Source organism: Haliaeetus albicilla, chromosome 1 (genome assembly GCF_947461875.1).
Source record: "Haliaeetus albicilla chromosome 1, bHalAlb1.1, whole genome shotgun sequence".
Classification (NCBI taxonomy): Eukaryota; Metazoa; Chordata; class Aves; order Accipitriformes; family Accipitridae; genus Haliaeetus; species Haliaeetus albicilla.
In genome coordinates, this window is record NC_091483.1 from 35,952,462 (window position 1) to 35,964,796 (window position 12,335).

A 12,335-nucleotide genomic window follows, 5' to 3' on the forward strand; every position below is an offset into this window, starting at 1 on the left:
GTTGTTCTTGCTGAACTTGTAGCCCATTAACTTTCAAATTGAAAATTGAAAAAATCCATATTGAAATTAATTTTCTTGAACAAGCTGAAGTCTACTCTAAATGCTGATAGTTATGCTTAAATTAAAAGATGCTCATAAGAACTGAGTTTTAAAACTATGCTAGGTTGAAAACAGGTATACTGAAGGTGTGTCTCCCTCACCCTTTGTTTTCATCTTCTAGCAAGCTGTTTGCTACTAATACCATGCACTTCTGTTGAAATTGTTTGATCCTTCCAGCTCATATCTGTGCAGGAATTCTGATACTTAAGTTCAAATTGGTTGAAAATAGCACTTAGCCTGCTTCCTCTTGCTCTTGGTTTGCATTAACTGTATAGCTAACTGATCAATTTACATTTATACAGATAGGAAAGCTTCAGAGTGAAAGCATTTTATTTCCATTTTGTACAAAAAAGTTTCCATATTTTTTAAAAAAATAAATGAGATAATTTAGGGAACACTAATGAAGTTGTCTTCCTAGTGACAGTCTTGAATTAGATCAAGCATCCTGTTAGCAGTCACAGCCTACAAATTTTGTTTCTGAAGGAGATTGTTTTTTCCTTCCTGCCTTTGCTTTTAGATTAATAGAGTACTTTCACATGCTTAAGCCTTTTTATCACTGATTGACATTTCTCAGTTTTGACACTAGAGATGTCAAAATATTTACTAAAGGGTGGATGTAATTTTGTTCCCAAATAAGCCATAGAAAGGACTTCCCTTACAGTCAAATATTGGCTTAAATATAATTATCTACTCAAAACTTTACTCAGGTAAGCTTTACTTTGATGTTTTCTATTTATTGTATAGGATTCTCCATAGTAAACAATATGTAATCTTAATCCTAATCCTAAATTTATTTTCATTTCAGGAGCACTTTTTTTTCCAGCTTGCATCTGTCTCTCTTAGTTTTTATTCTTCTGTTGCCCAGAATGCTTCCTGGGGTGTAGTGGGAGGCAGTGGTTATCTGAGAGATGAGTGGTTATCTGAGATTCCTTACCAATCTGAAGTCTTTATTCCTTTTTCTGGTGTCAACCTTTCTTTTTTTTTTTTTTTTTTTTTTTAATGTCAGTGGAGGGGGGGGAGCTCCTGTTAGACCTCATTCCTATACTGCAGCTAGTATTAAGGAATTGGAATGCACAATTGATTTGCCAGACAGCTATATAACCATTCTAAATATTACTTTTAATTTTTAGCCTCATACAAAGTATATGTGACTGCTCTTAAGTCAATTACTTTTTATATTTTAACGGATTATTAACTCAGTAAATATAGGATCAGTAAGTATAGCAACTAGATTTTAATTTCAGTTAGATTTAGTGATCTGAGATGTTCTACTTCTTCCAAAGGTACATAATAACAGTTGCTATGATCCATCATAATTTAAACATCTATAAATATAGCATGTGCCTAACATGAAGGAGAAGAAAGAAACAAGAAAGAGCACAATGGCTACAGCTGTATGAGTGTGTCTGTAACACAGCTGCTTCAGCTGTGGGAGGAGTGCACTGTTTAGGAGATGGCTTAAACTGAAGAGCATATATGGTGCTGAACTCCCAAGTGGAAGGGCGATTTTGGTATTGTTAAGCTGTTTCAGTAGTCCCAGGGAGGGAATTATACTGGTTATACTGATACTATACTCTTAGTAACAGGAGCTTGCCATTTTGTGTGTCTATCCTCAGGACCACATTGGTGCCCATTAATAGAATGGGAGATCAAAACAAAGGAAGATCAGACGGACAAAATACTTAGTCTCTCACAAAGGGCCTTTTTGTAGCCTGTTTAGAAAGCCTGTGTTGTTGCAGGCTTATTGCATACAAGGCAAATGGGGGTTAGTATTTGAGCAGCTATATCAAGGTGTGGCCTTGCCAGACTCATGTTACAATATACTAGAACATGCAAATCTTTAATCATCAATTTTATTAATACATATTCTCATGGTGCTGAATCCATATGTGAATTATTTGTTCTGAGTCTAATTAAAGAAGCTTTTTTAGGTAAGAAAATGGTATGGTAGCCATATAATTTTTCTATTGTAGATTTTAAACCTTTGGGCTTCAAGTCTTGTATATGTTGATACAGGATGTAGTACAGTGTAGTCTCAAGCTTAGATGTTGTTATCATTTCTGTGTTGAAAACAGAGTTGTGTAATGAAACCTTGCCATTGCAAAGCAATTAAGCAATTTAGGGTTTAATTTTAGATTAGATAAATCAGCTCATGATTATCTCCCAATAAATGTTTTCACAGTCTGACCAATATTAAACATTTTAAAAAGTAAATTGTGTATTTTTGGCCTGACAAATTAACGTCAAAACAGAATCCTAGGTGTTCTTTCGTAAATGTACCTCCACTAGATGCACTCAGTTATGCTCCCACTCAAAAGTTTTGTCCCATATTTGGTTAAGCATGACATATGAGGAGAGCAGGGAAAACGGGGAGGTGATTCAAGCTGTTACTGCAAAGGAACTATAAAGCCAGTTTAACTGGCTGGTGGGCTCCGATCGGTGCATTGCTGCAAATGTCACCAAACAGCTGTAATCTAGCTGGGCCTATGTTTAGGGGAAAAAAAGACATCATGTGGTTGCAGTCTCTTTGTGCCTCTTCTCCTGGGTTCACATGTTAGCATTTCAATTAAAAGCCCCCAAAGCTTCAGAGAACTGCATTACAGTAAAGCTGGGATTGCAAGTTTCTGTCTGTAAAACCAAGATACACAAGATTTCTATTCACTTTCAATATAGCATTTGATCTTGAAGTTAGAAATTTTTTTTTTTTTAATGTTGCTGCAAGGTTGTATTGGTGCTATCCCCAGCCAGCAGAGTTCTGTGCAAGTTTGTGGTATTGGGTAATGAGTATAAGAATACCTGCAGTCAAAATCTGTAGCTTACAAATAGTTTTGGTTTTTTTTTTTCCTAATAAGGATTGTGGCCTGTTCTTAGCTTAAAGATTTCTGCCACTGAAAAATTTTTGAAAAGGCATTGTAATTTTGAGAAAGGAAAAACTGTGATTCATGTATGCACTTGAGAAATGTCAAATATCATTCTGTGTAGAGAAAGAAATTGAATTCATTTCTGAGTTGTACTTCAGGAGTTTAATGTTTAAAGGCTTGCTTTTACAAATGAAAGCAATATGCTATCTAATGGAAACCCAGATGATGTAGCTGTTTAGACTGAATAACTTCAAGTAAGATAGTTAGGGGAAAGGATTCTGATAGTTTTGAAGAGGTACAAACTGACAGAAAGGTTAGAATCAGGGTAGTCTTTTTGGTTGTTGAGATGGCTGAAAATCTGAATGAGGAGGGTGTACAGAAATTTGTACTTACTGTGCCATGGAAAGTATGGTGTTCAGAGGAAGGTGGGGGGAAGAGGACAGTATTTAAAAAGAAATTAAATGTTAAGTGCATCCAGAGGAAATGTGAAAACTCTGATCCAACCTATAGTATCTTCTGTATATGAAACTTAATGTTTAGAGCTTGCCCATTTTTTATGCTTATCCACAAAGTTCAGTTTTGTTTTGAGACTTAAGTTTGCCAAGTCTATTATGGAGTACTTACTCTGCTCGTAATTAGGAACAAATAGGTGTATGTAGTTAATTAAGGAACAATGATTTTAAATGATGTTCAGCTGTAAAACATGATGGCTTTTTGACAGGCATGCTAGTCATACATTGGAACCCATATTTTAGCAAGATACCATTAACATTCTTTGAAAGGCAAATCTTCAAATGCTCCTTTACTGGAGTAGGTGCTACAGCTTGGTGCTCAAGAGTTGGCCTTCAGCGCTGTAGTCTGACAGTCACTTCAAGGCTTTGCTGAAAAAAAAAAAAAAAAAAAAGTGGTCCCTTCATCTTCTATCCCCCTTCCCCCACATTGCCTTCTCTGTTGTGTTTACAAAAGTGTTTTTGCAGCTGTGCAGAGAATCAGATTGGAGAACGGATCCAGGTTAAGGTGAATATGTTGTTGTCTGGTTAGTTTTAATCTAGATCTGTTCCCTGATCCAACTGACTACATAACTGCATGAATGTTTTGCCAACAGAGGGCTAAGGTGAAACACAGTGTGGAAGTAGGAATCAATGGCTGGATACGGGAGTGGGTAAGGCTGAGATTCTTTCATGGGAAAACTGGTTAGGTTTGAACTTGGCTTTAAGTGAATACTTGTTGTCCAATTCTTAGCTGTGATTGCAGGTGTTTTTGCAGTGGACATCAGGTGATTTGAGATGTTACAGTGTTTTCTCTTTTCTCTTAGCTGGCTGCTGCTTCATAGTAGAGCTTCTTTGTACAGTGTCAGACAGTTTAAGTGGTCTTTTTCTAGAAATTTCATCTTAAAGTTTTCTGAATGAAGCTATGGATAAGAAGATCCCACCATTACTTTTGGGATTCAATTAGCAATCAGCTTCTGAAGGAGGAGAGCAGAAGTTGTAACACCTTGAACCTCTGCAACCAGTTTGATAATGATCACAAAATTTACACCACAATGATGTGGCTTGGGGATAGAACCTCATACAATGAGGTAGCTCTGGTAGTTCAAAAAACCCCACCAAAACAAAACATATTTTTTCAGTCCAAATCATCTGCCTCTACACTGTCAGTTCCTGCCTCTGTTTGTGTGTGCCTGCATGCTTGAGCCCAGGCCTGACTGAATTTGTAAAATTATCAGAAGACTTAAGGGCAGTTCACAGAAGTTTTCTGTTAAAAGCTCCCCTAAGAAAGTACCAAATTTGATCTCAAATTGATGAACTTAGTCTGGGAAGGTGGATTAATTACCCCTGTTTTATTTCAGTTCCTATAAACAGTATGAATAAAACTCCTGCAGCATTTTAATAATATGCTAGAATAGTGAGTGTACTTCTGTGTAGAATTCCTAGCTTGGATTGTGTGAGGTCTCCTGTGTCAATGATGAAAGAATCTGCTCAAGACTGTAACTGCTAAATTTTTTGCTCTCTAAACTTTTAAAAGCAAACACTTCATGTTGTTGTGACTTTTTCCACTTGTATGATGTAATATTTTGGGGATGAAAATTTTTATAGATTAAAAAAATACATGTATTTATATAGGTACATTCCCACACAAACTGAAAAAGAAGCCATCTTTTATGACTTGGAAAAGCTGAACTATGTTTGTTGAACAAGTGTAGTTAGCTAAATTCTCTATCTCCTATATGTTAAAACGTCTGTACATGATGAATTTTGTGAAGTCTATTGTAAATGAAAAAAACATTGTCTCAAGATATGATGTGCCTGGTGAACTCCTTTCTAACCATACACACCTCTTGTGTTTTTTCTTGGAGACCCTTTTGATGGAATAACCTACCATTTTACACCATTAATGAGGTAAAAAGCCTATTCTTTGACATGTATTTAGTTAAATTAGCCTGAATTATTAGGGGAGAAAACATAGAGATACCAGTTTTCAAATTGTCAGAGCAACTTAGACCAAGTTTTGGGCCACCAAAGAGAGGTTATGACTTAAGTAGGATACTAAGGTCTGTACAGTTGTCAGTTTATGGGCAAAACTTAATTCATGAAATAAGGCTATTCAGTAAAAAAAAAAAAAAAAAAAGTTGTATACTCAGAAAAGAAATTCCAGCTTTTAGTGCTGAAAATTCTATATACACCTGTGTGCATGCATGCACACACACACATGCTCAGCCCATTTTTTCTCAAAGTATTCTATTTTAAAAGTATATTATTACATGTCTTTGTAATAGTGTAAATGTTATACTCTTCCAGTGTAATAGCATGTCTAATATATGTTGGTTTTTTTTAATTTGAGATCTTTTCTTAAATGAAGGCGATGAAGTATGTGTGTGTTGAGTCGCATGCATTTCAGAAAAACATTAGCCCAATAACCTGTTAGAACAGGCATGGCCAACTGGTAGGCATAGGCCAGACCTGGCCCAAGGACAGTTTTGCTTCCCAGCATGACAGTAGTAGATTGTCCCTTGTGGATTGTGCTGAGAGATGAGGGAGAGACCCAAAATTTGAGTAGAGAAAGCTTAATCTGCTACCTACCACGTGCTCCCTTTGGGCTCAGTCAGCCACCCTGTTCCTCCATTCTCTTCTGTTGGCTAAATGCTATTGAGCTCAAGGTCTTGCAGGCTGAAAACAGTTACAGGGCCACCACCTTAGGGATTTGGGCTCTGACACAAGAGTAAGGTTGTGCTGGGCTGAGAGTGCACTCGAGAACAAAAAGGACAAGTTTCGATTGTAGGAGAAACTGGACAGATGCCTTTTCAGCATACTACTGTTCATCATTCACAAGTTCAGGTTTACTGGTGTGCTAGGATGACAATGTAACATTTGTTTAACTTTGACTTCATCAGTGCTATAGTTTGTCATGGTAGACTAGACTGGAAGAGAAAAACAGTGATGGCCTCCAGCTGCTCTTGTGCTCTTCTCCCCAAGTTTTGATTGCTGCTGTGACCTGTGTGTTTCATGACTACTTTGCACAAATGTTGCAGTCAAAATATTGACCAAGTGCTGTAAATAATCCTGTGTTAAAGGAGATGGTCAAGAAATACTTCTGGGAAAAGAACATCAGTTTCATTTGACTTAGGTATACATGAGCTGGAAAAGAGCAACTTTCTGCAAGGGGGGCAAATAAATGAATTGTATACTTAGTTAATGCATTTGTCACGTACTGTCTCAGGGAAGTCCATTCAGCCTGCAGGTAGGTATCTTATACAGAGGCTTGGCATCTAATTTCAAGGAATCAAGTACTTGCAGTCAAGTGTTTGAGATTTGATAACATTATGCTGTTTAGTGAATTGCTTTTGGTCCATGCATACTGAGTCGGTATTGACTGTTGAGAATACTTTATGAAAACTCTAAATTGCTTTAATGTTGAAGAATTTTGTATTTGTGTTTTTAAACTTTTATTAAATAAACCTGTATGAAGTCTGAGCATCTCAAATACACCTGTTTTTTTATAACTGACCTGTGATGGTTAACATCTGCCTCTTCCTCTTAACCTATCTCTATCCTTGCCTGCAGGTTAAGGTGTTGCACAATCAGCTTGTTCTGTTCCACAATGCCATTGCTGCGTACTTTGCTGGGAATCAAAAGCAGCTTGAACAGACACTTAAACAGTTCCACATCAAATTGAAAACTCCTGGAGCAGATGCCCCATCCTGGCTTGAAGAACAGTAATTGGGTTAGAGAAGAGGACCCAATGTTAACCTAAAATTTTTAAATCTGATAATAATTAAGGGTTGGGGTTGAAGGACTGTTGTAGTGATTCTTGCACAGACAGCTTTAAATTTTTTTCCCCTTTTCTAATACTGTAAAACTGAATTTGGTGGGAAAGTGGGTGACTTTAAGGTAACCAAACATAATTTCTGTCATTTCAAATTTTTTTTATGTAAAGGTTGGTGGTTATTTCTGTAAGTGGGATGGGGGAGGGAGGGAGGGGAAACAAAACTATTATAGATTTGCACTGACAAATGATGTTTGTGTTTTCTGGTCATTTTGGTGGCTAGTCAAAATATTTCCAAATGGAGGTTTACATGATTTGTACCAACATCTGGTATTTTATAGATGAATATAGAAAACATCTTTAGTAATTTTCATATGACTTTTAAAAAGGAGAGAGTTAAAAGAGTATTTTGCAGATTAATAATATAAGGCCTATATGCGATATCTGCATATAAGGCAACAGTAGCAGATGGCTCATTGACTAGTGGAATTGCAGCAAATACCTTTTTAAAAGATGTACCTTTCCATCATAGGTTCAAAAAAAAAAAAAAAAGAGAAGAGAAACACTAAAGCAAGAATCACTGTCAGTCTGAGGCTTCTAAGCACATATTTTTGCTTTGCACCAAGTGGTTTGCTGAATGAGGCCAACCATGCAATGTACTAATTTCATTTAAAATTTTACTTTCTCTATGAAACAAATACCGTACTAGCCTTAAATCACAGGTATGTGCCTTTTTATTAGATAATATTTTCCACCAGTGTACATAGTCCAAGAACCCTTTCACATAATGGTTTGTCAATTCCCAATAAGGGGAAAGAGACTGTGTAAACGCTGTTTCATTGTACATTTAGAGCAAGTTAAAGCTTTAGTTAACCTTCATGGTATGATTTTGAGAGAGGAAATTGGGCCAGTATGGTTTTTCTATTTAATTGAAAAGCGTACTTGTAATGGGAGTAACATGGAGGATACTTTTTTAATTTCTCCATCAATCATGTAGTCCATAAATGTAAAATTCTGTGTCAATTTTATTATAGACATTTTAAATTCAATATATTGGAGTCTTCATTTGCACGTTATGTTGCTTTGCGTTCTATTAAGTAAAATGAAATACTTCAAATCTGTTATTTACAGCGGTGTGGATTGTATGATTTATGTACTGTATGTTCAAATGCCTTTCAGCTCACATTGTTAAAGTTTTCAGTGTTTAACACAACTGTAATGTAACTGTAAATCAAACTTTTTAATCATTCCTCATTAAATTCTTGGCCTGACAGAGCCTTCTTTATGTTTTTGTTCTGTCAGAATCTCTTGTAATAGTTCATTTATGTTCCCTCGAATGTATATCCTATGTGAATTTTGTATTCATATTAAAGGTGTTTGCAGTCAAACTTCCTTGACTTGTGATGGTTAAAAGTAGAACTCGGCTTCTGCAGTGAAAGCTTAGTCCTGTTTTTCTGAGTTGCCATCCCTGCCCAAGAATTTCTGATAAAGCAGTACTAGGTAACAGCGATGGTGTTTTATTTCAGGGTGATTTAATAGTGTGCAAGTTCAACTTGTATTTAAACTCATAGTGAAACAAATCTTTCAGTATATGTAATTCTTGACTTAACCTTTTAAAGGATATTTCATTACATTTATAACTCTTACAAAGCCATTGACTTCCACTGTCTCTGAATCTTGGCATGCATATGGTATGATGGTACAAGAAAGAAGTTAGCTGTATAACTGTACAGTTGAGCTAGGAAATGCAGATAGCATTATAGCAAGGATGAAGAATGCAAACCTACTGACTACAATTCAAATATCAGCTTTCAGAACACTATAGGAAAAGGATACATATGGAAAATGTGCTATTGGTTTCTATCTCAGATTCACACGTTTGCTGCTGAGGATAGTCCCTGCCCAGAAGGAACTGATCTGTCAGAAACAGTAAAAGTGAACTTGAATCAAATTGCCTCATGCAGGAATGACCCATGTGGCATTGTGTAACCCTCAAACTTTTGCAATGGCTTAAAACTGCTAGAGGCTCTTCACCTGGAAGAAAAGGTTGGACAAAAGAGACTACTCGCTAAAATCTGTCTGTGTATTGTTTAATACCAGGGGAAGGAAGAATTACTTCCATTTTGCTCACCCAAGCAATTGTTCTAATTGATAGCCTCAGTGAGGAGGGTTCTGTGTTCAGCTCATTGATAGGATATTAAACTGATTGCCTTTTGTAGTATTTCAACTTTCTTCCTTTGCCCCCATTCAGATATATGTGCTTATGAAATAATTCAAGCTCATGTCTTATATTCAAAGTTAGTTCTTTACATCTAACCAAATTTAGAAACTTTTGCTTCTGGTGATCGTATGAGGAAGACACTTCTGAAGTTTCTAATGGGAAGTAATTACGGTTGTCAGGCTTTCTGATACTAACAAAAAAGCTGTATAAATATCTTAAGGTTGTAATGCTGGCATTTATCTAGGTAGACGGTTGTCAGGATGGATTTTTTGTTTGTTTGAAGAGGGCGCCATACCTACCTAGTAGAGTCTGGTCTGAAAGATTTCATCTCTGTTGCAAGTTACCACATTGGTGCTTCTAGTGTTGTGCAAGGTTTCTCAGGAAGAATTTAAAGCAGTTAATAGCGTTTCAGATACGCTATTGTAGCTGCTCTACCAAACAGAGACCCAGGGAGCTGTTTCGTTTCTTAGTGACCATACTGTAAGTTATCTGCACTCCTGGCTTGTACGAAACTTGTAGCTCCTGTTATTTTGTTTGTATGAATTCTACAAATGCCTTTTTTTCTCTAACAAGGCTTTTTGGCATACTTCATCCTTTGTCAAGCCTTTACAAAGAACCTTTCTGGTTATAAAATGTATCTATAGTTATATTTGAAGAGAGATCTATGCAAGTAGAGTACAGTAACACACCAGTATCATTAAAGTAACAGCTTGATTTCAATCTTCTGTCAACTGGTTTTCCCAGCAACCTTATCTCTGTTCTGTCTCTGCTTCAAAAAATGATCAAAGTAATATAAAAGGAAAGCTAAATGTTCCCCTCAACTCTGTTTTGAACTGAACGGGGGGCATGTTCAGTTTCTATTCTCTGCTTATCTGCTCTTGTTCCTTGTTGTGGTGTTACAAGAATAATAAGATGTTATAATTATTTAGCATTCCTCATCTGCAATTATCTTTAGGGTTTTTTTTTTTTAGTCTGGTTATCTTTTCCATGCTGTATGCTTGATGTGGGGGTTGTACTAGTCACAGATTTTTTAAGTTGTCATTAATCTTTTCACATTTTGTTGTTGTCCCCACCCCAAACTTATCCGACTACTGGCAGCTAAGTTGTGTCAAATTGGAAGTTTATTTTTTTGATGAGAAGATCCACGGAGGAGTTGACTGTTGCTTGGTTTATATTTTTCTCTGTTCTCCTTGTTACTTGGCCTTGTTAGTAGTTCTTTGACATCTTTGTGTTTTTTTCAGGTTGTTTTGGTGTTAAAGCTAATGATGCATAGAAAGCACGGTTCTGTGTCTGTGACAGCAGTCTTTTTCACCTTACTGCACCTATTTTCATCAAGGTCCTTTCTCTGCATTTCTGTCAGTCTTATATAGAAACCAAGTGGCCAGGTAGATGGGGTGTGTTTTACACATTTTTGTCATCATGGCAATAGTTTGAAGTGAATTAAGGAAGTACCTTACCCTGTAGCATAAGAGTAGCAAGTAGGATGGCTTGCGCCTTCCTTGGAGAAGGGGGGCATAAATTGATGGAGCAGCAATGGAAGGGAAAAAGTGATGTGTTGCTGTTTCATCAGGGTCCCTATACTGAAATGCAGAGATGCAGTGTGTGAACCTTGCAGAGCAATGGCCTTGGATATAAAAGCTCAATCTATAGTTTGCAGATCTTTTGTTTCCTACGGCTGAGAGTGCTGGCACAAAAGCATTACTTTTTACACTTAGCTGCCTTTCTAAAAAAATTTTTTTTATGAAGGGGGCAGGAGCAGCAACAATTCTGTGCTGTCTGCTATTGGTTGTGTATTTCTGTTAAGTACTTGCACTCAGCAAAATGTGTTCAACTTTTGGTAATTGCTGTTGGTGGAAGAAACTGTTTTCTGAGAAAATACACTCAGTCTCATCTCTTTATGAGAACCCACTTTAAAGATAGTAGCTATTGGAAGAATGGAAATATTTGATATGCCAGGAGAGGCAGAAAAAGAGTTCAAGAGTGTCTTTCCAGAGTTCCCTTGCATCATCGGTTGGTAGAACTTAGATGGGTACCAGTGTGGCTGTATGATAACATTTCTTAATTAAGTACAGAGATCAGATATAGAACAGAGTAAACCTGAAACAAATTTTTAGTTCAGGTTTGCCCTGTTATTACTGTTTATGCCAGCATAAATGCATTGGTTCAGTCAGGAACAGTTCAGCTATCAGCAATGTGTTCCTAGTAGATGGTACTGAACAAATGGTATGTCCTACTGTGCTAATTAAAAAAATAATTATACACCTTGCTGCCTTTTAAAGAATACTGAAGGCTGTAAATTCAAGCACTTAAGAGTTAAATAATGCTAAAAACTAGTGTTGCCTGTTCAGTCTTGATTTGCCTTTCTTACATATGTGTATGCATAATGCTAGTTTTATGTGATAGTGGTAATGAATTGCAGGGGGTTTTTTTGAGAGGTTAACTACCACAGTGCTTAATTTTGAAACCAAATAGAACCTGGTTTTTATCTGACTGGCGTGTCACAATTAACTTTGTTTCCTGCCTTTGTCCGAACACTGTAGAAATGAGTGCTTGTAATGAAGATGACACCTCTTGTTCAGGTGGTATAAATTGCTTTGTTCCCATTAGATCTGTTCGGCCATTAAATTCATGTTCAGCCTAAAGCGTTAGAAGCTCTTTGTGCTCTAAAGAAAAGCAGTTTACAAAAGACTTCTTTTTTTTCCTCATAAGAAAAAAAAGGTAATGCCTTAAAAAAAGTAGTCATCTTGAAAACCATTTGGAGCATTTTATTAACTAGAAATCTTAAAAATATTAACAGTAGGATTTGTTCTTGTATTATACCAACCCATCTAAATGCTATCTGTTCTAGGGAGGTGCATTTGTTGCTTGTTATAGGTGGGGCTGCTCGATCT

At 36.5% G+C, this 12,335-nt stretch overlaps 1 protein-coding gene across 5 annotated transcripts in view; it reads left to right on the forward strand.

The window, feature by feature from the left end:
* ARFIP1 (ARF interacting protein 1) overlaps positions 1 to 8,611 on the forward strand; it is a 45,436-nt gene extending 36,825 nt beyond the window's left edge. For all 5 annotated transcript variants that reach the window (XM_069785355.1, XM_069785385.1, XM_069785366.1 and 2 more), the window contains one exon: positions 7,022 to 8,611. In XM_069785355.1, the coding sequence (XP_069641456.1) occupies positions 7,022 to 7,177 (156 nt within the window). In that variant the 3' untranslated portion in view covers positions 7,178 to 8,611. The remainder of the gene's footprint in view (positions 1 to 7,021) is intronic.
* Positions 8,612 to 12,335: the final 3,724 nt, after the last annotated feature.